The sequence below is a fragment of the Agelaius phoeniceus genome, chromosome Z, assembly GCF_051311805.1.
Source record: "Agelaius phoeniceus isolate bAgePho1 chromosome Z, bAgePho1.hap1, whole genome shotgun sequence".
Taxonomy (NCBI): Eukaryota; Metazoa; Chordata; class Aves; order Passeriformes; family Icteridae; genus Agelaius; species Agelaius phoeniceus.
The window spans coordinates 50794134-50821282 of record NC_135303.1 but is presented as its reverse complement, the minus strand read 5'-3'; the positions used below and the strand labels follow the sequence as shown (position 1 = coordinate 50821282).

Sequence of the window (27149 nt, the reverse complement as noted above, 5' to 3'; positions counted from 1 at the left end):
AGTGCGGGTAGCTCACGGAGAGCCGTCCCGCTGCACGGCGCTGGGGCGGACATACCCATGCTCGCAGTTTGTTTTTGGCTGCACTGTGCACGCCCACATGCAAATCGCCGCGCACTCCCCACCCTCCCAACAGCAGCCGCTGCCGAAGGAAAAGAAAAAAGAAGGGGGGGGGGGGGGCGGGGAGGACAGGAGAGAAGAAAAAGAAGAAAGGAAAGAGCAAACAGAAAAGAGAAAAGGCGACGCGAGAAGACCCCGGAGGGAGGGGAGAAGCAGTGTGCTGGGCGGCCCCGGCCGTGGAAGGGGCGGGCTAGCCCGCCGAGGGCAGCTCCGCGCCGCCCTATAAAAGGCCCTGCGGGGCGGGGGCGCCCGGTAGCGGCAGCGGGGCCGGCGTCGGGGCCGGGAGTGGAGCCGGAGGGGATCGCGGCGCGGAGCAGGCGGTGGCTCCCCTCGGGACCGACGGCGGCTGCCGGCCGGGGAGGTAGGCGGGGGCGGGGGGACGCGTCCCGGGCAGCTGTCGGGGAGGCTTCCCACTTGTACCCGCTCCGCCTGGAACGGGCGGCACAAAGCTAGAGAGAAAACGCAAATGAGTGGGGGTGAGGGGGGTGTGTGCTTTGTTATTGTCTTGGGGGGTTGTCTGTTTATTTTCTTACTGCTTTGGAATCTTTGTCTTCCGACGTGGTGCCACTCAATGTGCCGAGCCTGTCGGCAGCGCGGCTCGGAGGATGGTTTACGGCGTAGCGGTGCATCGGAGAGGGGCTGATAGTGTTTGTGTGTGTGTGTGTGAGGGGCGTGGTTGTGTGTGCTTATGTTTTAAAAAACAGTTATTTTATTTTAGCTTATCCTGAGCGAGGCGACTCTGACTTGGCAGCGCTCACGGAGGGTGGCTCACCTTACCGCTGCCTCTCCTGGCCCCGGTGGGTGCTAGAAGATAACGGGAGGGTTTTCGTTCCCTTTACTCCTACGTGAATCCTGTAAAGTCGGGGGGGTGGGATAAGGGGAGGGCCTTGAGATGGAGGGGAGTGTAAAAATAAAAAATCGATGTGGCTGCCTTTGTGATGGGCAGGAGGCTCAGTTGTATGCAACAAATCGTGCTGCTGCCTGCCAGACTGTTGTGAAGTCTGGAGTGCTACACTGCAACATATCATCAGGCTGCTGTTACAAAAGACGAGCTGCACAGCAGCCCAGATGCTTAAAACATGTCTGGAAAGATACTCGGATTCTAAATTAAAAGTCCTTATTAAACCCTACTTTTTCCTAGTTTTAACCAGAAGTGTCCCCTTTCCCCCAGGCTGTTGGCCTGGGAGATTTTAAAGGCTGTACAAAAACATACTAATAGGCTCAAAGTTGATTTCAAGTGTGTTGGAATAGACCTCGGAGAAGCCAGAGGGGTGTAAACATATTCTAGATTAAAGCCTAAAATGAGTTGAACGTTTTTGAAAATTACTGCTATGGATTAATGCATTAAAATTTATTTTCACCTTTGAAAATGAGTTGGTCCTTGTATTGCAGAGAAGAGCTATGTCTTGGGGATGTTCCATTAACAACAGATGGTCAAGCCTGCTGTCGAAGGGCTATTGTAATGGAGCAGTCTTGCTCAGATTTGAAAGGGGGTCATGGTAGTAAACATTCAGTGCAAATGTTTTTTGTGCTTGGTGCTTGTGGCACAGCTTGACTCCCTTACAAGTGAGAATGGCAACATATGCTTACAACTTTCCTGTCACTCAAATCAGTGCGTGATTCCGTGATGACACAGTAGGATATTAAGCTAAATGGGTAGTAACTGGGACTCTGCAGTGTTTTACTGATGCAACAGATAAAAATTATGCTGGTGGGTCTTCATTGTGCACATTTGAATTTTAATTTATGTAAGAGTGAGTAGGGTGACACAGTCTATATATCTGGTATGGGCAGGAGCTTGATGCCTTTACTCATGATATACCAAGCACATTGTTTCTCATAATCATAGTTTAGTAGGGCTGATTATGGTAAAAATTAGAAGTCAACCCTTAACAAAAAGATGGGGCCATAAGTTCGGCAGCACCGAACACTAGTGTTGCATAGTAGAATTTAAGTTGAACCTGTTGGGAATATTTAGCATTAAATAATAAAATATCATGGTTTTTAGCTCATTGTAGGTATTCTGAAGGGGTTACTAGCTGGTCTCTGGGCTACAAGAAATCACAATTTGCTATAATTTGTCATTAGAATGTAATAATCCAGCAGCTAGCCCAAAACTATTTACAGTAACTTTCCCCCAGTAAATTGTTGCTGAAGGACTTGTTGCCATATGATAGATGACATAAACACCTTGGGTGCAGCTATATGTAAGATTTTAGTGTTCCTAGGAGTCATGATAATCTTTTGGATATTATTTCCAAATTTCCTCTGAATAGAGCCGCATAGCAGTGCAAGCAAGTATGTTGAAAGTTTCGTAATGGCATAGAGGCTGAGGCACATTTATAAATCAGTGTGCCATAGGCAGCTGCTAGCAAACATTTTTTGTAATGCTAAATTTTTTTCAAACTCAGACATCACTCAATGATGGTGTGGTGGTATTGGTGTGAAGAGAGAGAGACTTACTCACAGAGACTTACTTGATATGGTACCAGATTTGGTATATATCATTCAGGAATAAGCCTTAGTGACTTAAACAAAGTAACAGGGGATGTTCTATGCAGATTCTGTGTTGAAGCATTCTCACCTGTTAATCAAGTGTAATACACACATTTCAGGAAGGAATTCTTCCCTTGCCTACATTTCTGCAAGGCTTTTCTCTCACCATTGAGTTAATCTGGCAGAGTTAGACTCACAAAGACAGAGCAGGAGGAGGATTGGTACTGCACTCATCCATCTGTAGCCAAATACGATCAGCTCTGCTAGTGTTTGTTATGTGCATTGCACCATGCAGGCACAGTACTTCTTAGGGTGTGGTTTCTCCAGAATTTTAATCAGAGTAATTGAAGGTTGCTAGTGAGCTAGTAATGGACCTGCTTCATTTCCCCTGGTCTACCTATTCTTTTCTCTCTCTGTCTGTTTCATCCTTTGTGCAGGCACTGGAGTTCACCAGCCCAGAGTGAGTAATTGGAAAAAAACTCTCCTCTTTTTGCATGATGGTTTTTTGTTTGTTTGTTTGTTTTTTCACCCCAGCATCCTGTGTTCAGAGTCTTCTCATGGCTTTGTGAGCACTGGTGCCAGCACAAAGATGATGACAGAAGGGAGCAGAGGGGGACCCAAATTACCACTTTGTTTGAGTAACCTTGAAGCAGGCACCCTCAGTGTTTATGTAGGTCTTCTAGGCTGGGCAACACACCAAATCCTGAAATAAGTCCAGAGGCCATGGCTGACACAACATCATCATGCTTCTCTTTTGCTGGTTATTCTTGATGACTCCTGTGAGAGGAGCTAGAGTCAGGGTTTACTGTGTTTAGTAAAAGACATTTTTATGTGTAAGATCCATTTTCCTTGATTATCTGAGACTGCTAGGGACTCTGCCTGCTTTCTTCAGGTCTGGCATAGAAGAAATTCACTCTCTCTAAGAGTATTTCATATTTATGCCAGCTAAGGGTTTGAATTCTGAGTGCTAGAAACTTTTTTAGTGTAGTTGATGAACATGCACATCTGCAGTTGCTGATACTAAGAGTATAGATAAAAAATACCATGGTAAGACTCTGCTTCTAGTGTTTAAAATATGATGACCACAGAAAAACCCAAAAGTTAAAATGTCTCATTCTGTAACTGCATGTCTTGCTTGTGTTGATTACACAAAAGTAATACCGATAATTCAGAAGAAATACTATGACTAAAACTACTGAATGGAGTACCAAAAGTACCCTATTCCCTTTCTTTAAAATACTTGGCAGCAAAGCTAGTCCTGTCTTTTTAGCATTTTTGACTGGGAGAAAAAGTATTTTGCTTGCTTCAATGACCAAGAGGGAGACAGAGTAGGATGGAAAACTGTTGATGCAGCTTTTCTGACTCAACAGTCTAACACTGTAGGAAAAATGGGAGCATTCAGATCTTTATTTGTGGGTTATTAGCAAAAAAGCTTGATCATAGGTAATAAAAATGCATGTCAGTTTGAATGCCATTAAGTATCCACATACAAGCTGACCTTTTTCCTCTGCTATTTTTCTGGAGGAGTGTTGCTTAGCAGAGCTCTGCCTAATGCAATGGGATTGGTTTGCGTGGTGCTGACTTTGTTAGAGAACAATTGGAGTTGGAGAAAAAGGAGAGCAAAGAGCCTAAGATTGTTCTGGCTTGGGCTAGATAGCAAGGCTGTTCTCTGTGAAAGAACAAAGTTTGAGCCTTTTACCACACAGTTCAGAGATCATTCTGGGGATCTGGTTTCCTTTTTAGCAAATAGCAGGCAGGGTTGTGTGGAGGTGGCCAAAACCTGTTAGCACTCTACTCACTTGACTCTGAAACAACTTGCAGTTTACTGGTCTGTTTCCAAATGGGTGGTTGTTCTTGGGAGCGAGCAAGCCATGCAGCTAATCATTAGCATAGTACTTGTTAAATTAATAAAGCTCAAAATTAAGCCATGTGGAAGGTCTTGGAGCAGCAGTTTTGGTGATGTAGGTGACAAGAGCAAGGTTAGGGACCAGGAAAACTTGGATCCCAGCACCTCTGCCCTTCTTGTGATGACTTGACTGTTTCCTCTTACCTACTTTCATTTATGTTCTAGTAATAGCATTACAAAGTTTATACTCTTTATGGTAGAAGTCAGAGCGTTTTTTCTCATATTCAGCAGGTAACACATCTTTTTTAGAAGATGTCAGTTCTGTTGCTAGTGCCAGCAAGCTGGGTTTAAGTCCAATGTTTTTAGAGATATGCCTATTTTTACAGTTGAATTTTTGGGCCTAAAAACAAAACGAGCAAGTGCTAGTACAGGAGTGAAAGTTCAAAATCTACTCTTCCTCTGAATGTGATGTTCTTATTTAATAAACTTAATTGAATGGATCCTGCATTTGTATTTTTATTCTGCCAATGGGAAAAATGCTTTTTATTAAATTTATTTGTTTTAAGGTAATTTAGATATTTTAATGATTCTTTACCCTATTAAATCAGAGTAGCAATTCTTACTGCTTTGCTTCCCATCTCTCTCAAACCTATATTTAAATATTCATGCTAAAGTAAGCAATAAGAGGTTTTCTACTGTGTTTGGAGAGATCTGGACTCAGTCTTTTCTTTTAGCAAACTAATACAATCACCTGTCTGCCATCAGTTTTCATATTTCTTCACAGATTTTATTTTTCCCAGATAACTTTTGTTATTCTTCTGATTGTCAGCCATGTCTCCCAGAGCTGCATTCCACATTCTTGTGACGTAGTCTTAATATTTGTCTCTACATCTATCCTCCCAATTACGTTCATATATATAAAACCAGATATAATTGCAAAATGTCTGTTGCAGTGTGCTTTGGCTCCAGTGGAACTTGCTCAACATTATTAAGGATATTATAAACTTAATGTAAAAAATGTATGTTTTGAATCTTATATCCATAAAAAACTTGCAAAATTTATTTTTGCTCACCTCCCTCTCTTGTAAGCTTATTGCTTTTTCCATTTTATTCTACTTCTGCACTTGCCTGCTGTTTGGAGTAATTTGGTTGAAATTTAGTTGACGACAGCTCTTCAGCTGTGTTTAGTCCCTTGAAGCTTTAGGAGCAAACTAATGGAGCTCCATCTGGAAAATATTTCTGAATTGTGAGGTGGAGCTTAGGACTTGCACAGATTCTGCCTTCCTTCCTTCCTGGATATGTCTGGCATGATGTTGAATTAGGTGTATATTAGCCTGCTTTGCATGGCTTTCACTGCCATGCTCACCCTAAGGATTGAAGCTTCAGTGGCAGGGGAAGCAGCTGGAGCTTAAGAGTAGAAAGTGTGAGTAACAACTACTTGCTCTGTCGATCAGCCAAAACGGGAAGATTTTCACATGCTTTCTGGCAGTGCTCTGAGCTAACTGCCCTGTGCCACACCTGACTCAGCAGGTATGTGGGCTGCCTTATCATGTGTGCCAGCTATTTTCATATTCTTCTATGAATAACTTTAGAGATAAGTGATTATTGAAGTCTATATGGGTTGCCAAGGTTGATCATAAATTCATTGCTCTTCATAGAGTCTTCTGACACTCGCTGATTTCAAAAGTACTTAGGCATCTCTTTATCACTTTAGTGGATTACCATCTCCCATATTAGCACAGCTGGATGGTAGCTATGTGGGAGCTGAGGCCTTATTGTAGGCTTTACAGACTCCAGCTCTGCTCAAGCTCACAATGGCTGCTAAATACTGACTTTGCCGGTTTATTGCTTTCTTTCGTCAGTGTCATTTCCTTTCATTGTGCTAGAGGCTTTTTCTTGGCTGATGTTTTTCTGCATATTTCAGGGATATTTTTGTTTTGTTTGCTGTTACTTATAGCTGTGCCACAGATATCATTGCAATTGTGTAAATATCAAGTTTAACTGACATCTTATTCTTTTTGCCTCTGAATCTCAAAGGCACTGCTATGATGTTCTCTACACTATAAGCAATGTTGTGTTCTGCTCTGTTACTGAAAACATGCACTGGTTTATGGCATGATGTTCCCAAATGGCAAAGATGGAGAGGAAAATAAAATAACACTATAGTTTCTTTTGATGTTACAGGGTAGGCATACACTCAAACTGCAGTTTAATCTTGTGCTGAACACCGTTGGTGTCCTTGTCTTGTCCCAAGACAGACAGCAAGATGTAGGAGAAGTCCCTCCTTTCCGAAAAAGTCCTTATGAATGTGATGATAAAGGCCACAAGGCTTCATAACTTTGCTTAGCAGAAGATAGAAATATGCCAGATGCTTCAGTGGCACTGCAGTAGGATCATGGAGTGCCAGTCAGTGGTGTACTTTTTAAAACCAGGTATCTGTCTGATTAGTGTGATTCAGTGACGAGAATGTTCTGTGGGAGGGGTGGTGGTTGAAAGCGTTTCCAAACATTGTTTGAGCATGTGGATTTCATTTGGGAAAAGCTGCTTTCTTGGGGAGGTTGTGTCTTCCTTCTCCCCTTTGTGATTGCTGCCAAGTGGAAAGGTACCTTTTGCAATGTGAAATTCTTTACCCCTTTTTCCTAGTTGCAGTTATATCGTCCTTCAACAGGATATGTCAAAAGCTGGAAAATTGACTGGGGATGTGTAGCACAGCTTTTTGCAAACTGTGTGCTGATGATACTATACTCACTCAGAGATCAAAGCTTAATGACATGAATTGAGCTCAAATGTTGCAATTATTATTTTAGCAGGATGTTCTATTATTTCTACATTCCACTAGAAAAGAGCCATTCTATGAGAGCCAAAAAAAACCCCCCATCTGCTAATATGGACTATGGAGTTTTGGACATTGGCCGTGATAAAGCAAATCACATTTTGTGTTTGTTTTTGCCAAAGAATGGACTAGGTTCTTGCCTTTTTTTTTCTTCCACGGGCAAAGTAGGGGACACTCAGTGTAATGTTGGAAGTTGAAATGCTTCACGTATTTCACAACCTTCTAGTGGAAGCTGGTTTTTTTTGGTTGGTTTTTTTTTTGTAAAATAGATGACTGCATTTCATCTTGCGTATTATACTTGACCCTTAAGCAATCCTCTTGCCTAAGTGCATACCACAGTCCTTTGCATGTGCATTCCTTAGGGTAAGTCCAGCTATGGTGCATGCAAACTTGACATCTTCCATTGCATTGGAGTTGTGCTTGTTTTCATCAATGAGCCCTCTATAAGCATGCTAGAAGTAATGAGAACCAGTTGTTGTGGTCATTCTGGTAGGCAGATATTGCTGACTTGTGACAGGTTTTTCAAAATTACTTGGGATGTTGTGTCACAAGGGAAGGTTGTAAAGCAGCAGTCATTTTTGAAAATGTGCATGTGCGTAAATGGTTTAAGGAGGCACTGAGGACTCTGAAAAATGTAGTCCAGTATTTATTATGGAGCAGTTTGTAAGCTAGTGTTTTCCTCTGTGTTGAAGTGTCCCATTTGATTTTTTTTTTTTCTGATTGGTAAGGATAGGCCCACACCAGTGTCTCAGAAATATATCCTAGGAGTTTGGCTTTGACAGGAGAGGCAAGTTAAGATACTCTGAACAGTTTAAGACCATGAATATCAGTGCTCATTGTATTAATTTTGGGCCAGGTCTTTCAAAATTATCATCTGCTCATCTGTTCATAGTGGAGCATTCAGAACTCAGCACATAATATACTGACTTATGAAATACCTATTTGCTCAGTTCTCATGCCGGGGCTAAATAACTTTAGAAGCCCCTTGCCATTTTGCCTAAAGAGTTGGGAAGTTAGATTTCTGCTCCTGACATGACATTGTGTTGACTTCAAGTCATTTCAGAGCAGGATCCAGGCTGGCTTCTCTGTGTAGTACTTTGTGCAGCAAGTAGAACCTAATACTGGGCTTCTGTCACTAGTTGTTTTCATAGCAGCAGTTCAAGCAGGTTCTGAACAAGTATTTTATTGTTGGCCTATGCTGAAAGAAGTCCTTTTCCATTGATGGTCATCAATATTCTGTGAGGTTGGAGCCTCCTTAAGTAACAGTGTGAAATTATTTATTTGGTGTTTTGTGGTGGTATGCATGCTGCCATAAGGGCTCTGTGTCTTCAAACCAGAGGTGGCAGGTTGCTAGAGGTAATCCATGAGCCTGCTTCATCAGCTTTCTGATATTTTGGCATTAGCCTTTAAAAGTTGGTTTTACCAAATTTTACATGCTCCTCAAGGAGGGAAAACAAATTCAGCTGGATGGCCATGTTGAAAGTCATTTACCAGTTGCCTTCAGTATTAGTAAGCACTGGAGAACAAGACTGTTTACTACCTAACTCAAGTCAGTGTGGGAAGTAAACCAGTAGAAGATCTTGCCAAGAACCACCACTAAAATACTGTTGTTCGTCACCCTAATCAAATTCTTTTCTGCTGACCCAGAAGCTCTCCAATCACATTGCTAGGAACAAGGAGTTGGTGTAAGCTCTGTGACATGACCTGGGTGATTTTGAAGAGGAAAGCACTCCTCACTGAAGAGCTCTTTAGATGGAATAGAAAACTTTGTGTCCCTTATGCATTTGGCAAAAGGGAAAGAAATGCCCTCTGTGGGGAGATTATGAAAGACCAGCTTTTAGTGTCTGTGTGCCTCCAGTGATAACGATCCTGTGTCCCAGGCAAGAGCCCATAGGTCCAAAGCTCACACCTCCACTGCTGATCCTGCACTGGTTGTGTCTGCTACAGACTCCAACAGTGCTTAAGCCAGGAGACGGACGTGTGGGATCTGATGGTTTCATTCTAATCTCTGCTTTTGCTTGCTTGTGGCCTTAGGTGAGTTGACTGAACTCTGTGCTGCTAATGCTTTTTATGGCACCTTTTGCAACCTATTTCAGGCTCTTTGGGTTAAAAGATTACTTTAAAAGATTGGCACTGTTATTTGTATTAAATTGTCATTGTTCAGGTGGCAGTTTCACCTCTTTCCTAGAGCTCCAGTAGATGTCATAAGTTTTTTGACTGCTTGGAATCTTTAGTGATGGGGATGCCAGCTTTGTTTCTTTGTGTTTTGCAAGCTTAGTGTGACTTTAGGTCAGAGAATGGACATTACTTTTGATTCTTTATTCACTGTTTCCACTGCCTGCTGGGGATTTTATGTCCAATTAGGTCTCTAGCAGCAGGACAAAAATTTGTCACTTAAAATGTAAAGAGAGACAACTTGGGACTTCTAAGTCAGTTCTGTTCTAGAACAGAAAATTCTAGAGTCTTTCTTCAGTTCACTTAGGGAGAGGATTTCTCTTGCCATAACATGGAAACTTTTCTACAAAAACAGTTCTCTTGTAGCTTTTCATTTCCACGAATAGCAGCTGCTCAGGAATCTGCAATCATGAAATCCCTCCCATCTTTCACAGCTTTTCCACAGCTGCATTTATGGGCCAACTTATGGGGTACTATTTTAAAGATAAGCTGTTCAAGAGCAAAGGTTCTCTTTATCTATCTCTGAGATCATCATCATCTCTGGGAACAGAGGTCTTCTTTTTCCTTGGGGGCAGAGGGTCTTCATCACTCTTCTCTCTCTATTCAAACTTCTCATGGGATCACAGCTACTTTAACATCTGCTTGCTTTAGCATAGATGCCTGTGCTCATATCTTCAAACATTTCATCTCCCCATACTTTTCAATGAGTTATAGGGAAAAAGACTCTGATGTATCAATTATATTCTTCTCCATAGCCTTACAAGAGGATTTCAGCCTGAACTTAAGGCATCTCCTCATTCTCCTTCCATCTGGGACTTGACTCTTTCTTCATTGATCTTGGTGTCTTCATGTTGTTCTTCTGTGTGTCTTGACTCTGTCCTTTTCTCTCACTCGAGGGAGGATTGAAGGTCTAAGTCTCATTTATGCATTGAAAGAGTGAGTATCTCGCTCAGGGCCTGCTGTTGGTCACACAATCCTTGCGGGGCCGTGGATGAAGCAGCCGTGGTGATGGATTTTCAGGCCGCACTGGGGCTGTGTCAGCCGCATGGCTGGTGTCTGGCCCCTGCTGCGCTCAGTTCCAGCCGCAGGGCCGCCTCTGGCCTCAGGCGCAGGATGCCCACGCTGCGGGGACAGGATGTTCACAGCGTGGCAGGGCCCTGCCCTGGCCGGCCCCGCGGCCTCCCTCCCCCGACGGCCAGCGGGCTGCGAGGGGGCAAGATCTCCCTCCAGAAGCCGGAAGAGAGCTTTTCCCGGGCTTTGTTCGTCTTTAGTGTCTGTGTTCGCAGAGGCGTGCTCAGCTTTCTAGTGGTTTAACAAAGTGTCAGTAGTCACAACTAGCTACTGATTGCTTTTGTCGGGCACAGAGGAAAGAGTTAGCAGCTTGTCTGAGAAAATCAGTCCCGTGACTGGCTTCTTCCCTTCTCCCCAAATATCAATTAATGCAAAACCAGCACAATCAGAATGTCAGTTCATGAGTGAGGCCCTTCTGACCTGCCTTCATATCCACGGTCCTGAGAGGGATCTGCTCTCCACCGAGGGCATACAGATCACTGGGGGACTCTAGATCTGGTATTTGCAGAATTCACATGGCTCATGATATTGTTTCCTTCACAGAATGCAGCTCAACACTACAAAAAACAAATTAAATGTCAAGAGATTTATCAGTGTTCAAAAAGAGGATTGTATTTCTGCAGAAATCCAATGTTTGTTTTAGTTGCTTCTTTTCTTACAAAATGAGTCTCATTTGACTTGATACTTGTATAGACAAGATCTATTGGAGTTAAGCAGATGTAGAAATTTAGAAGCAGAAGTGCTAGATCGTGTCTGCTTGTGAGAAAGTGCTGGCTCCTGTAGCTCACAAGGGCATCATGTGTAGCTTTTAGATTTGTACTCTCCATGGCCACTTGATCTGTGGAAAGTTGCCAGTGGTGGTAGCTTCTGCGATAAGGAAAATATGACTTAAAGGATGAGGGCTGCTAGCTAATTTCATGAAGTCCACTGAACCTTCCATCAACTGGTGAAAGCTTTTTAGACCTGCTGACAAGGACTTAGTTTAAATAGTGTATGTTGTCTATAGTGTCTTGCCAGAGCCCTGAAATGTTCCAGTCTTGTAAGGTTTTGTAAGTTCACTTTGTTCCCTCTTGAAATAGTGATTTAATTTTTTTTTTCTCTAGGGGAAAGGTTTTTTTGCCTTCCCAAAGAAAGCAAACAGCTGCATTGTTTGCAGAAAGCCGCTTTTGAAGGCTATTTTATGTTTACTTAGTACAGACACCAGGCAAGGGGGTGGAGAACTGATTTTCTGCCACTTGAGCATTTTACTTTCTAAATCTACAGCTGTAAAGGGGTTAGGTTTGGAGACTGTTGGTATACCAGCTAACGGACTTTTCGACAGCCATTCTACTTTGAAATAGTGGCTAGCACCTTTTCTAGAAAGAAAGGGCTGGCCAAAGGATGTATTTCATTGCCATCATTTTCAGAGGTTGCCCTGTAGCCTAACTTTCTCTTGAGTAATTTTCTGAATTGCAGAAAATGAGATGAAATTGCAGCTGTGTGGGTCTGGAGGCTGTTCAGGGTTTCTGCAGCAGGGTGAAATGTCATGTGGAGGGAGTCTTCTGCAAAGGCAGACCATGGAACAAGTGCATGTAATCTGTGCTTTTAATTGTGTGGGTGGGTATTGAGCTGTGATACTTCATTCACAGGAAAACTAATGCTATGGGGATGGATTCCTGCAGCTTTTCGTACTCTAGACAGAAAGCAGTATTTCTGCTTCAGGGAGTTCTGGGTGAGTGTCAGGAGTGATCACTGATAGCTGCTGTTGGCTCAAAATTTTACACACATAAGACATAAAAGCAATCATTGGAAACTAACAGAGTTTTGGCACTGCAGCACTAAATGGCAAGTTGTATTTCCCAGATGTGTTCAACTTATCAGACTGGTCTGATGTGGAGATAAAGTCGGACTTCACTTTTAACCAAGTTGGAAGTATTGGGTTGATGAGTTCTCTGCATCTCTGGCTTACACAGTTCTTGCCTATTGTGAGCTGGAAGAACATCTGAAAGGATGCTCAACCATTTTCCTATGGTATTAGTTTGCTGAGTGCTTTCTGATGGATTAGTTATTCAAGTGAACCTTTTGTCAGCAGTATGCCAAGTATGTCAGCCTCTGGATGAAAATCAGAGGTGACTACTAACAAACCTGTTCCTTGGTGTGTAACAGATACTGACTGGGGCATACAGTGTCATTGCAGCTGTCACCTGGCATGGCTGGAAGAACTGGATATGCTTCAGGCTCAGGTGTTGTGCTCTTGGTTATTAATCCACTGTTAGGCTCCATGCCCTACTTTAATGCAGGGATTTAGCTGGTATGCCTACATCTGGACAGTCCTTAAAAGTCGGTATTTTTATGTCATTTAAAACTTTTGTCCAGGCAGAACAGGCCAGATCATTTGCTTTGTTCTGCTTAACTCCAGAGAACTGGAGTTCAAGCAGGTTTCACAGCTGAGTCTTCCTGGCTGTGCATGCTTCTGGCTGGTCAGCTGAGATGAGTTAAATGATGAAATAGGTGGCCTTAGCTCACTACAGTTTGCTAATGTGAAGGTGAATGTTACAGCCTCTATAAAACAGTATTTCCATGTTCTGGATCCTGTGGACTGACTGCAGTTGCAAGGGATCAGTATCTGAATTTTCACTCGTGTGCATTAAACCAGGTACCCTTTGATTTGCTCATTCCACAGACTGGTTGAACTTCTGTTTTGCCTCTGTGCGGGGTATTAAGGTGTGGGAGTAGGGTCTAATTCCATTGATGAGAACACCAAAAGTCACTTTGACTCTTCATGGGATACCTTTTGTACTCTTCCTGTGGCACTTTATTCTTATGGGTTTTGTTGTTTAGCTTTAATTTCTGGAAAACATTGGAAATTAGGGGTTTTTTTCAGAGATTTAATGATATTGGGGGCCTGAGAATGAAGTATGGAGTGGGTACTCTGAACACCCTTCTGAAGATAAAAAAACAGCTGTTGCATAACTACCCGTAACTGTTAGAAGGCTGTGCAGTCTCTTCCATACTTCTGTATGCCACACTTGTGCAGTGGCTGCAGGCTCAGGCAGCAAAGATTTAGTGGCTTGGTGGAGAGCACAAAAAATCAAATGGAGGTCTTTGACCCACAGACCAGCACCGGTATCCTTGTGGAAAAACGCATGAAAAGAGCAATTATCTTAGTGTTCTTAGAAACATTTGGTACCAGATTATTGGTCAGGAAGTGCCTGTGTACTATGTGAGAAGTAATCTAGGTTTCTCTTTAGAGTGAGTAAAAGTGTTGCCAAATCCCCCAAATACTATTCAGAAACTTAAGGGGTGGAGGTAGTACAAAGGAGAGGTAACAATATTCCCTACTTAGCTATGTTGCTAGGTTGATTGCAGCTTTAGATATGTAATATTGACATCAAGAGGAGGTGCTTCAAAGATCTCCCCCCCATATCCAAGGCTGTGAGCAGAGGGGTGCTTTAGGTCCATGAGTATGGATGCAGTCATCAGCCAGGATTTGTCCTCTGAGATTCTCCTGAAAGGGCAGGCTTTTTCCTTGCTGTGGATGTGCCAGTAGCCTGACAAGTGCCTTTCCCTAAGTATGCCTGGGAATTCATGGTCTACCAGCCAGATGTGCATGCATCTGCAATGTGTTAGTGTCAGGATGATCCAGCCAGCAGGATGCACTGGGTAGGGAAGGATGGCTGTCCTGCCTGATGAGTTGGGCATCCCTCTGTGAAAGAGTGTCTGTGGAGGTCCTGTCAGTGAGTTAGAGCAGCACCTGGCAGAGGTCAAGGGGCCCATGCTGACTGTACACTCCACTGCTGGAGTGCTGGTATGAGGTTCAGTTTGTAAGGTTTTGTAGGCATCTGTTATTGCTCCATGGTTCACTGTACTGGTGTGAAGAAGCACTGTTGACCTGTTGTGATTCTACAGTATAATCATCTACGGAACTCAGTGTAACAGGTTTATTTTTGTTAGTCATGTTAGAGAATTTTTTTTGTAACACAGACCTACATTATTAAGAGACAAGTTTTTAATCTGCAAGTCATTGTAGTAATGGAAGTTACTTTTGAATAAGACTTAAAGATGACAATTGTTCATCATCTCAAAGCTCACATCCTTAATTTTTCATCTAATCTTACTCCAGTGTAGGTCTGGCCAGAGAATTTCCTGAGGAGGTCTTATGTTCCTAACACATTTACGTATTTTTGGTAATCTTTTCAATGCTGTTTGCAATCAGACATGCAACTCTGAATCTTAGGGCTAGGATACTCTTTTTGGGACACCAGAATCAAAAGCATGTGTGTTCCCAATTTAACAGGTGTTGGAAAGAGTTATTCTCTTGGTGTGTGTTTGAATCAATTGCTAGTTGTCCTCTTAATGCTGATTCTGTCAACTGAGTGTATTCAGGTACATAAATCAGAATTAATTTAATGTGGATTAACTAAGTTCCTGTGCAGACACTTGCTCAGGATTCAACTGCTCTTAATTTGAAGTGGCCTTAAAATTCAGAAGTAAATTAAGATATGCTGAATTAATTCTGGAAAAAAGGTGTAATGACTAACTAATATAGTGAAAGCTCACCTTAGAGCTTTAAGATTGAGCCTTGCTGGAAAGGTATGTGTACCAAGCTCTATACTATGCTTTTATTAATTGCCACCAAAGAGAATAATTTTTTAAAATAATTAATTTTTTTTAATCCCATGTGCTCTTGTACTGTAGCAAGACAGACACTTAATGCACAACAATTTTCCATTTACTTAATCTAAATTCTAACAATCCTAACATCCTTCTTAGTCACCTTCAAGGGAATGGGCATTTCTCCCTTGCCTGTTAAATGCACAATAGTTTTGCCTACAAGCAGTGTTGACTATCCTTCAAAATAAAGATTTTCCTAATTTGGCAGACAGCTTTCCACCATAATAAAAGTGTATATGGAAAGAGGCTTTAAGGAAAAGTATTGAATTGTATGGTTCAGTGTTATTTGGAGGAATCTTTAAATAATTTTTCAAAGCCTCTTACTTATTCTCATTCTGGGCTGTCCTTGCTCTTGGAATTTCTGGGGCAGAAAATAAGAGAATAGTATTGCAAACCTCTTTTTCTGCTTTGGAGCTCTGAGGTAAGAAACAATGAGTCTAAATCTGAGCTTACTGAGACCCATGAGACTTGGCTGGAGAGCATGGGGTAAGAAAGAAGGCAGTGGGGTGTTCCCTGAAGGGGCTGCAAGGTCACAGAGTGCAGCCTCTTGTCTTTCCCCTTCTTGTTGCCTTTTCTGTTTTGAATGGCAAAACTTTTGCCTTCCAACTTTTTTTTCTGTTTTTATTTTCTTTCACTAGTTAATGCCTGGCCACAACATCTGTACTGTGTACTGCTGCTGCTACATAAAGGGAGCTTCTAGGCTTTGCTGAAAGAAGATGGCTTTCTGGACACAGCTGGGATTGCTGCTATGGAAGAACTTTACCTATAGAAGAAGACAGACCGTAAGTACTAGCCCAAGGGTGTTTTGAGATCTTAAGTTACAGTCTTGCAGCTTGCATGGCTATACAGCTTTTCAAGAAAAACAGGGAAACATCCTGTGTCTTACTTAATGTTCATCCTTTAGTGATCCCTGGCTGAACAACAGGTCTGGCTTTGGAAAGACCCTATTCAAACTGGAGAGTGAGGTGGGTGGACAGAAACCAGAGGGCTTGAAGGTGCTCAAGACTTCTGTCCTGAATTCCAGTGTGAGAGTGTTAGAGTACTGAAACACTGGTGTAAGATCAGGCAAAGAGGGTGCATGACTGCTGTGTGCAGCAAAATAGATGTGAAATGAAAACCCATGCTGAGACCTGCTCCGCTCTGTGGGTGAGACATTGCCAGGCTGCAGTGATGTGCCCGTGAATCTAAAACCTTTTGAATGCTGCAAGCTGCAACAATGGCAACAAAATCCTGCCACTTCCTAATGGCAGAAGTGGCAGAGGCAATAGGAGACATCTCCAGTCACTTCATTCATTGAGAGTATCCCAAACCTGCTATGTAACTTTACAACAGAAGATATAGATTAGGTGGATGTCATGAAACATGTTCTTGTATCGGCATGAGGATAAACCCAGGTAACTGATGTTCTTCTGCCAAGGTGTGGAACAGTGTGGAAATTTACCTGTTAAGAATAGACAATACATAAGAAGAATTTTTCCTTGTGATAAAAAGGGCACAGGAGTGTGGATCCAGTATGGTGTTCTTAAAATTCTTTTGCCTTAAGATTGAGACCTCATAGGATGCTATACCTCTTGCAAGCAGCTAAAAGTCTGAGAAAGCATGGGGGTTTAGGAAATACCTGTGTTGGACAAGGGCATTATTTGTGCCAACAGGTTTGTTCAGAGGATCTGGCCTGTTAGATCTGACCTTGAGGAGGTGTCAGTAGGGAATGTGAAAGGAACGTGAGTGACTGAAGTGTTGAGTGGAAAGTGGTCTCTGATAAGCTTTCTGAACCCTTCAAATGTCAGGATGCTTGCCAGCTGGTTGGGTTGGGTTGTTTTAGAAACTCATTGTCACAAGGGAGGAAAGGCTATCATATTTACCACTGGCAATGGTCACAGTCCTTGAAGTCTTCACTCAGGTGTCTGAGGCTTGTTTTTACAGGACTTGGGTTCAGTGAATTCAGAGCTGGAATTAGTCCATTGTTAAATAAAATAGGCAAAAGGGGCTCACTGCCTCTTTATCTTTTCTTGTATATAAACAGAGCTGCCAGTGATGACAAAGTTTTTGTTTTGCGTGTTTTTGCCTTTCATGGAGCTTGATCTCCCAGGATAGGACTGCCCACCAGAGAGGTCATGGATTGTGTCAACTGCAAGGAGTGAGCCTGTCAGCTCTCTGAATGTGGGTCACATCCTGGTCTTGTGAACAGTCTCATAGTTTAGAAAAATGCTGCAAATGAAGCTGGGGGAGTGTGTGGCTGGGGGAGTGTGTGGCTCAAAACTGGCTGTGGCTCCTTAAGGTTGGATCTTCTCAGCAATTGCCCATGTAACCTGGGCCCTAAGAGCTAAAAATACTCTTCCTATTTTGCTACTGGAGGTCTAAATTTTGCCGGTTACCAGACTGCCTTTAGAAAGTAGAGGAATTCTAGAATGTTGTGGGATTTTCTGGAAGGATGTTTAAACTAGGTAAACTAAGAGGCTATTTCAGAGGAGCTGAATTTTACAGTGGGAATGAAGGCTTGGTATATTTTTACCAGGACCTTCTGAAAATAATACAATCATAGGGACATTAAGTTTGGTAAAGACCTCCAAGATCATCAAATCCAGCCTTTGTCTGAGGAAAAGCCCGCTTAACAGGAAATGGCAGAGAAGGAGCAGAACATCTCTTCTTACCATGCTGTTATCACAGCTGCACAGTTCTTTCTCTTTGCTTTCCTGTTAGAAGACTGTTGTCCTTGAGTTGAGTTGTGTTGATGAAAGCTCTCTCCCATTTGTACTTACTGAAGGTGTGGCTTAGAAATAGTTTGATCCTTACCCTGCTCATGAAAAATGAGGGCTAGCCTTGGCTTCCCACTAAACCCCCCCCCGTTGGCTGCTGTGAGTTTGGGCTGCATTGCGAAACCTGGGTTCAAAGCTCACCCTAATGTGTGCAGTTCGAGTGTTACTTTGTACTGGATGGCTTCCAGCAACACTGAAGTGAGGGGAATGAGCTCACATAGGGAGAGAGGAAAGAAAAATCATGTTCGGGGATCACTGGGTAAAAACCTTTTTCTCCCTGCTTTCTTGAAAATGAGGAGACACCTCAGACTTGCATGGAGAGACTGGTCAGCTTCTGGTAGCTCCCTGCATTGAAACTGGAACATAAGGCTGGGAAGGGGAGTTGACAGTGGGATGGGGTGATAGTGCACTTAGTTCTTGCTCAACAGATTTCCTGTTGACACAATGTAGAGTTCAGTGTTTAATGGCATCCTGAATCAGGCAACTGGTATAAATTTGGCATGCTTTAGGGATTAACCTTGGTAAAATTAGGACAAATTTGTTCCTAGCTGAATTCACCTGCTGTGTGCAAATGGGGTGTTCCTTCTTCAGATGGAGCTGGGATAGGTGAGGTGTTGGGTTCTTGAAGATTCATTATTTACCTGGCTGGTTGTTGCAGCACAAGAGTGGCAGAGGAGACTTGATTTTTCAGTATCTACTTAGAATGAATCTCACTGAGACATGCTCCCTTTTGGTATCTTGGTATCCTTGTCTGGAAATGCCAGAGTGGATGAAAAGTGCTGTCACAGCAGGGTCAGGAAGCAGTAGAGGAGGGAACCTACTGACCTTTAAGAGCAAAGAAAGATAACTCAGTTTTTTGTTGAGCAGCACAAGAGACTTGCTGAGGAGTCTCTACTGATGTGCTCCTAACACTGATCTTGTCCCTGTGCCGACCTTTGGTGCAGCAGTTGCCAGCTGTCTGTCACAATGTAGCATTTTGGTGGCTGCTATGATGCCTTCCTTCAGCTGTAAAGGTGCAACTTGGTTTGAGCTGCTGCTCTCTCTATCCTCCCCGGGCCTGTTGATGTGCCAAGTGAGGTGTGTTGTGCATGCAACCCACACGTGGTTACCTTTGTGACTGTGTAACCAGATGTGCAGGAGAGGAGCTGTGTGTGTGGGTGGCCTGTTCCCCCTGCAGCAACAGGGCTTCTTGGGCACTGCTGTCCACCCCAGTGTGGTCTGGCTGGGGCTGATATTCTCTGAGCAAGCCAGGGCTTGAGCTCAAGGGCAGCATTTCTCATTGGTTCTGTAGCAGTTGCAGGGCTGTGAGAGGCTACCTGTCCACACTGGTCACTGCTGGAGGCCTCCACAAGCCCAGCTGACAGTGTTCTTCCCCAAACAGTGTAGCAGTAGTTGCTTGGGGTGCATGCTGCTTGCCTACAGCCAGGGTGGCAGAGGGCTGTGACATGTGCTAAAGCATGACCATTGATGCTGGAAGACAGAATGGAGTTGTCCTGGTTTCATAGCCACTTCACTGTCAAGTGGAGGAAAAGTCCTGCTATGCCATCCTCGCAGACACTATAAGAATATCTTGAAAACAGGAGTAGACAAGTTGTCAGTGTCCTAGGTGTAAACATTGATCTCTGGAAGCCAGAGCACTGTTTAACGCAGATGGAAGCAGGCTGTCAATGTTAATGGCTGAGTTGTGTGCTGCCACTGCATCATTTATTGTAATAAGAGACTAGAGATACTGAGGCATCTTCCTGGTACCTCTGTTAGTGTGATCTCAGTGGGATTTCTTACCCAGTAGTTGTACAGGGTGTGCATGACAATAACAGATGACAGAATATTCTGAGTTGGAAGGCACCCACAAGCATCATCAAGGCCAGCTCCTAAGTGAATGGCCCATGTGGGGATTATGTCGGCAACCTTGGAGTTATAAGCACCATGCTCTAACCAGCTGAGCTAATATCAGGATCCAATGGGTAACAGTATCCCAGAATTATCTTGCAGAGACTGGCACTGTTATCAGGAATGCCTGGAAGACTGAGGCTCAATTTTTATGCCTTTTAGATAGGGGTGCTATTTGCTGTTTGATGTCAGCTATGAAGGGTATCTGTGAAAGGCCATCCTACATAATTTCCTCTGCTGGATCAAGTGACCTTTGTTTTAATGCCCTGTTTTTACAGTGTGTGCTTATTTTGAGGTACAGTAGTTACCTAGAAGTCTGTTGCCTCAAGGTTTGCATGGAGTGTCTTGTGCTGAGTGTTAAGAGTCCAGTTTTAGCTATTAATGACGGAACATGGAAAAACGTGTTTGTGGGTGGGGATACTGTCTCCCACTAGGTTGCAGGTCTTACACTCTGGCTTTTAAGGAGGATGATGTAGACCTCTTATTAGAAAAGACTGAGTTTTTCAGGAAAAAAGTGGAAAAGATTTTTCTTCATTTGACCAAGAAAACACTGTTCTGCTGCTAGTAATAGATGAGAAGCATACAGAATATCAGCATAAAAAGCTTTCAGATTTTGTCTTGTAGCTTACTGGAAATACATGTTTATGCAGTCTTTCTGGAGTGGAAAATTTGGGATGTGGCTTCTGAAGCTCAGGTCTGGGAAACTTCAGCTTGTGTCTCAGAAGCTCTAGGCTGGAGGCTTGCTTTTGTTCACATGCTTCTGTGGGATGTGACACATCTCAGTGAATTTTTCTGCACTTCAATTCTTTGTTTAAGAAATGTTGTGTATTTAATATACAGCAGGCTTTTTCTTCTTCTTGTCTTGTTCCTCTAAATAACTGAGTATTTATTTACCAGAAATTCACTGCCTTTCTGTAGATTACCTGCACCAGTGGGTGCTGCCTACCTTCATGAAAAAAACATAAATTAGAATAAAACCGACTAGATATGAGCCTAATTTTAGTAGCTCTGCTTTCTAAATACCAATAAATGTCTGCAGTACTGAAAGAGTTGGCGTAGCATGCATCAGCACAGTTTCCATACCTGATGTGTTAGGGTAGAAGCTTAATGATCTGCTGTGAGAATGGGATACAAGTACCCCACTGCCTCAAAATACGGGATAAAAAAATTCAGCTCATTTCTAGAAAGGTTAATTGGGAGGTTTTTTTCAGGTAGGGGACAGAAAAATATAAAAATAAGCCAAAAATAGCCCTTAAGTACATCCATTTTAGTTGAATAACTGGCACATATCAATGAGAAAAAAAATTTAATTCTTTGCAGATTATCCTCTGAAGCTGGAGGAACAAACTTCTTGATCCTGGTATGTGTAGGCAGAGCAAAGTAAGACAGTGCTTACAAAACTGTTTTGGCTTACAAGTGGATTGTCCTAGAACTTCTGTTCTGACCTTTATTTTGAGTATGATGTCTTAATACTTTGCCTTTATTGTTTCCAGTTCCAGCTGCTGATCGAAGTTGCCTGGCCTCTGTTTATCTTCTTCATCCTGATCTCTGTAAGACTTTCATATCCGCCGTATGAGCAGCATGAATGTAAGTACCAAACACAGCAGCTGCACCTAGAATGCTTAATGTTTTGTGGTTAGAATGCAATAATGCAGCTGGCAAGATGGAAAGAGCAGTGGCTCCTCACTTCAGTCAGAAATATGCAAGAGGGCTTAATAACTCCTTTGCTTCCACCTTGGAAACTGCAGTTAACTGATGACGCTACTCCAGGACTGTAGGTTGCTGCTCTTTTTCTTGCTGTTTCTCATTTTGTATTTATATTACCCAAGAATTTGCTGTACAACTCTGCAATATCTGTAAAACCTGCACAGAACCCCAGTTTTATTTTTCTTTTTTGATCTGTGTGTGACTTAGCATAAAAGAATGCAGTGTTCTGATCTCTAAGAAGGCAATCTTGTTTCCAGGTAGGAAAGTGCATTAATGTATCACATTAAGAGGCGCAAGAGTGATTCCATTCCTTCGAACTATTACAGTGTCAGCTCTGCATTTAGTAGATTCAGCAGTCATACATTGCTGACAAAAAAACAATTCTACTTTTCTTTTTGCACCCTAAATGGGCACATTACTGCTTTTCTTTCAAAGGAAGCTTGTTTTTTTATAAATTACTGTCTATAGGCCTCTTTGGTTGCCATTTGATTTAGGAAGCATGACTTGTTTATTGGGAACATGGTGTTGTTTTACTGTGTTTGGTGACAGCTTCATACTGGAATTAAGTGATTGTGGAATAGCTCTTTGTTTATCTTTCCTTAGCCTGATTACTTCAAGGTAAGGTTTAAGGGTCAGCAAAACATGTTTCTGAAGGGCCCTCTGAAGTGTTTCTTTCTTGAAACAAGGAAAGAACTCCCTTTTACAGCACTTATCCTGTCTTTGCAGTGTCTGGGGCATTTTGTGCTGTTTTCTGCATGTTCAGGCTGGTATCTTTTTAAATCTGAGGTGTTAGTGTTTGCTGTTTCCCATTACACTTTGACTCTGCTGATCCCAGTACTGCCTAACTCGCTTTTTTCAGCACTCAACAGCATAGTTAAAACTTCCCTAAGTTAAATCTCATACTTTACATGGAATTTGAACTGCCTCTTCTGACTGAATGTTATAGTGACATTAGGAGAGATATAGACATGAAGCTGAAGAGAAGCAATTAGCACTCTACTCAGCTTTTAAAAATAACTAGCAACCTTAGTGGTAATTAATTTCAGGTATGGCAGGGCTATATATAAACTGAAACCTAGCAAGAGCTGTGATTTTGTAGAACTACTTGGCTTGGTCTTGCTAGTCAGTAGCCTTCACATAAAACATTTGCTCTGGCACCATGGTGTCATGAGTATAGTTTTGAATCTTTCACCTGCAATCCTTTTCCCTTCCCAATTATGTTGACTATTATTGCTTTGTCTGCCTTCTTACATTGTTCTGAGCAGTTACAGAGTGAAGGGCATCTGATAACTTTTAATTCACTTCTATGGCTAATTTCTCTTAATTTTTTGAAGACCTGCTTTGAATAGGTATCTAAATTGTGTTTTCTGGATTGGTTTCGCTGAACGTTCACTTACACTGACAAATGTGGATGTGTTGTGAAGCGAAGCAGCTTTTGCTGGACTGTGAGCAGACATAGAAAGAAGGTTTTTGGGTTGATGGTGAACTCTTTGGCAACCCTGTGGATGCCTTAAGGGAAGTAGGATTGTTATCTGTAGTGGCAGTGTTATATGCTGTTATGAAATCACTTGTAGGTGATAGCAGTAATGCCTGGTGATAGCAGTAACAGAGCCACGTGCAAGTGCTTTGTAGCCTTCACGTAATATCAGTATTTTAATGGTAGTCTTTTTCAACATACCAGTAAAATTTTCAGTTTTCTTTCCCTGAATGACAAGAACCAAGGATTGGACTGTTGTCAGGATTTCTTGTTTCTAGCAGCCTGGCTTAGTGTGAGGAAGTTTTCTCTTAAAATGGGAAGTAACAATTAACTTTGAAGTGATAGCTATGTGGCTTTCACCAGACCAGTGAGAGAAGACAGATTGCTATTGGGCCAGAGTGCTAATGCTGTCTTGTGTCATGTGGAACCTTCTTGTCTGTTCCTGTGACCCTTCAAAGTATTCAAAATGCACTTTTTTCGCACTTGGAGGGAGAGAAACTGACAAGATGTGACTAATCTCTTCTGAAAAGCTAGATGTTTGCAGCACTGTAATTGAAAATTATGTGCTGTTACACTGTTTTCTATGTATCTTATCTGATTTAAAACCAACAGATTCCTGCTATACTCTTGGAGAAACTGGTGTTACATGCATTGCTGTGTCTAAATGATTACCATAAACTCTTGTGTGTCATTCCTCTTTTGACATTGCTCTAAACATTTTCTTGGAGTTACTAACAGTGTAAAATGAAAGGCATGGAGGAAAGGGAAGATGATTTTCTGGGAAGTTTTACAAGACGAATCTGAAAGTCTTAGCATTTTTCCTCTTTCTCCCTCCCCCTCCTTCACTGCAAGCCCCTCAGCCAAGAACAAAAAGGCAAAATGAAACAAAAGTCAGGTCAGGTAAATAGATCTTCTATTTTAAACAGAGAACTAGGAGCAAGAGTTCTCTGGAAACAATAAGGTTAGTTTCCTTAACCCTTCTCCTGCACAGAGTTCTTGCCTTTCTCCAGTGAGGGCTGATATGGTTTCCATCTTCCTTCAGCCGTCCACATTAATCAGCCTTGCTGTAATTTAACAGATTTGATACTACTTCTTTCTTTGCCTTTGATACTTCTGTTGGAGTTGTGGAGGTAGGGAGTGATTGCAGGCATGCTGGGAGGATTAGGTGGGCACCAGAGGGGGGGGGGTGGGCATCTGATCCTCAAAGTCTTGAGCTTTGAGATACTGAGGAAGGGGCATAATCTTTCTCCAAGATCCTGTCCCTAGTGTGAAGGTGAGGAAGCAAGCTTGTTGCAAAAAGCAGCCTGACAGTTTATGTAAGGTCCAGGATTATACAAGGGAGGCCTTTCTTCCCCAGTCATTGTGGGGGTATGGGATTCATAAGTATACAAGTGGCATAGTGGTGGAGATCTGCCATGAGTAGTTTTTTACTGCTTTGTTCTTATACAGGATGTAAACTCTTGTCTATGACTCCACTAGTTCTTTAGTGGAAAAGATGCTCTGAAAAAGAGCATCTTTTAGACTTCAGCAAGAAGATTTGAAAGACCAGTGTGGAGAGTCTAATACAAACTCATTTCTTCTTAGGACTGACTGTTGGCTGGTCTGCTCTTTCATAGGCACTTTGGGGCAATAGTCAGTGCAGGGTTAGCACTGCTCTTCAAATACAATGCTGTGTAGTAGAGGATTGTATCATGTGTTTGTCTCCTAACTCCTGTCTTTCTATTCTAGGTCACTTTCCAAATAAAGCTATGCCTTCGGCAGGAACCTTGCCATGGATACAGGGGATCATCTGCAATGCCAACAACCCATGTTTCCGCTACCCAACTCCTGGGGAATCCCCTGGTATTGTTGGAAACTTCAATGCATCCATGTGAGTCTGTCTGCTTTTGCCTCATCTCTGTTCTTGGGGAAAAATGGGAGAAAGGGGTATTTGGAAGTCACCTATCAATTGTGAAATCTTACACTGTGTGAGGGTTTTGCAGTTTCTACCACCTCTGTAGTACCAGAGTCTTCAGTTACCAAGTTCATAGGGGCTAGCAGACAGCTGGTAGGCATGCAGAATTCCCAAGTTCAAGTATCTGAAGCTCTTGGTGAATGAAAAGCTTTGCATGGGTAAGGACTGAGCCCATTCTCTTACCTGGGCTCAGAATTTGACCTCAAAAAAGTAAGGCTTTTTAAGATGCTCCTTTTTTCAGAGCATCTTTTTTCCTGGTTAATGAACCTCTGAACAATGTAGAGTGAGAGGCAGTTGAACAGGTTTAGGGAATACTCCCTGATGTTTATTACTTATTGCTGGCTGACATGATGCAGGAAGCACAATTTATGGCCAGCTTTCTTATACTTTGCCTTACTTGCTACATTCATGGTCTCAGGAAAGATAGGCTTAATGTAGAGCATAATGCATCTGGAGAAGCATTTGAAAGGAGCAAGGATATTGTTAAATTATTGTGCTGCTAAGAAGCAGCAGTTTACAGGCAGCAGGAACCCCTCTCCATCTCTGTCATAAAACTGCTTTCAAATGCATGATGTTCAGTGTAACTTATTGATTGAGCTTGCATTAGCAGACATTTTTTATTAGGCTCCTTGGGTTGTCACAGGGTAGTCATTGAGGAAAGTTTTTGTGCTGGCATGACATAATTAGGGAGGATTAAAGTTTGGAATTGGTATGTAAAACTGTATCTGTGGATGGTGGCTCACAGAGCTGATGACTGCTGGTTGTTTTTCGGTTTTCCTACAGTATTTCCCGCCTGTTCTCGGATGCCAGGAGGTTACTGTTGTACAGTCAACAGGACACGAGTATAAAGGATGTCCAGAAGGTCCTGGGAAAACTACGCAAGTTGGGAAATTCCTCTGGCTTAGGTAACAGCCTGATAGAAAGAGTCAATATCTGATATTTCTGGCCTGGTTAATTCTGTGTGCAGGTAAATTTCAGGAATGTGCCACAATGTGAATGTGCACTATTATAACTTGCAGCTTATTGAACCTTTTCCAATCCTGCAGAAGTACCTTAAACCTCTCCTGTGTCAGAGCTTTGTGTGCTCTTTAATTTATTTGGTGGAAGAAGAAAGGCATGGTGTGTAATGCCAAGAATAACAGCTGTTTTGGATGTGAAACTAAAATCCTGAGCGCACTGAAGTTAGTTAAAGTGCTTGTTTTCTCAAAGGATCTGAAGTAGTGTGTCTTTTTGGAAAAGCACCTAGTTATTTTGATATTTTGTGAAGCATTGAACACAATGTAGCTGCAATTTAGTGTTCTACCCTCTGAGCTCCAGAGGGAAGTGTGCTGGAAGAACACAGATGGGGGAAAACTGATGTTGGCCTCCCAATTTACAAACTCAAAGCTGGTTATTATCTGACAATGAAATATGCATTTGCCTTCTTGTGTTTGGTTTTGGAGGGGGTTTTTTGTCCCTATATGACTTTGATGTTGTATATGCTCTGATATTGTCTGGCAGGATTTTGAATGGTAGGGTACAAAAGAAAACTGTCTAGTTTCACTGCCCTATTTCCTATGAAAATTAGAATCCTCCCATTTTTAGCTTGTGTGAGGAGATGGTGTGCCTTCCTGTCCTGTACAGATGAATGAGTGACTTTGTGTGAGATCACATGGGAAGCTTGCAGCAGGGCTCTGTCCAGTCTCAGGAAATGTGACAGATCTTTGCTATTGCCAGGTCTCTCTGACGTGGCACCTAAAAGTTTTTTGGCATATTCTTCCCTGAAAGATTATCTGTCTTGGCTGCTGTGTTAGTGTGGCATTGTGGCTAGTGGAAGTGATGGAAAGTAACAGTTTAGAAAGACATACAGCAGGGAAATAGAAAGGGGAGCACAGCCATTGAAGGTCTTCATCCATCGCCTTTATGCAGCATGTAGAGCTCTTTTGACATAGGTAGTATTTTAGTGTTTTGTGAAAATTGCCCTTGGTTTCACAGCAATAGTTCTTCTTAACTCTCATCATTTGAGGCTCAGGCAGGTTGCAGGGAGAAAAATATCTGACCTGGTATGATGTGAATAGTTTCACATAGTCTGATGTGTACTGAACATACCTAAAGCAGAGATAGTGTTTTTACATTCTTTTCTGTCTTGCTCAGTACATTGCAGGTCACCTTGGAATAACCTGTACTGTTAGTGG

General features: G+C 42.4%; 1 protein-coding gene across 7 annotated transcripts in view; it reads left to right on the top strand.

The window, feature by feature from the left end:
* The window catches only part of ABCA1 (ATP binding cassette subfamily A member 1), a 101862-nt gene that overhangs the window by 10100 nt on the left and 64613 nt on the right, over positions 1-27149 (top strand). For 4 of the 7 annotated variants that reach the window (XM_077171083.1, XM_077171081.1, XM_077171080.1 and 1 more), the window contains 4 exons: positions 15830-15973; positions 21331-21424; positions 24750-24891; positions 25759-25880. In XM_077171083.1, coding sequence (XP_077027198.1) covers positions 15908-15973; positions 21331-21424; positions 24750-24891; positions 25759-25880 — 424 coding nt within the window. In that variant the 5' untranslated portion in view covers positions 15830-15907. Of the gene's footprint in view, positions 1-263; positions 479-835; positions 915-15829; positions 15974-21330; positions 21425-24749; positions 24892-25758; positions 25881-27149 lie in introns of those variants that run through there. The other 3 variants (XM_077171084.1, XM_077171078.1, XM_054652757.2) reach the window with 3 other exon arrangements.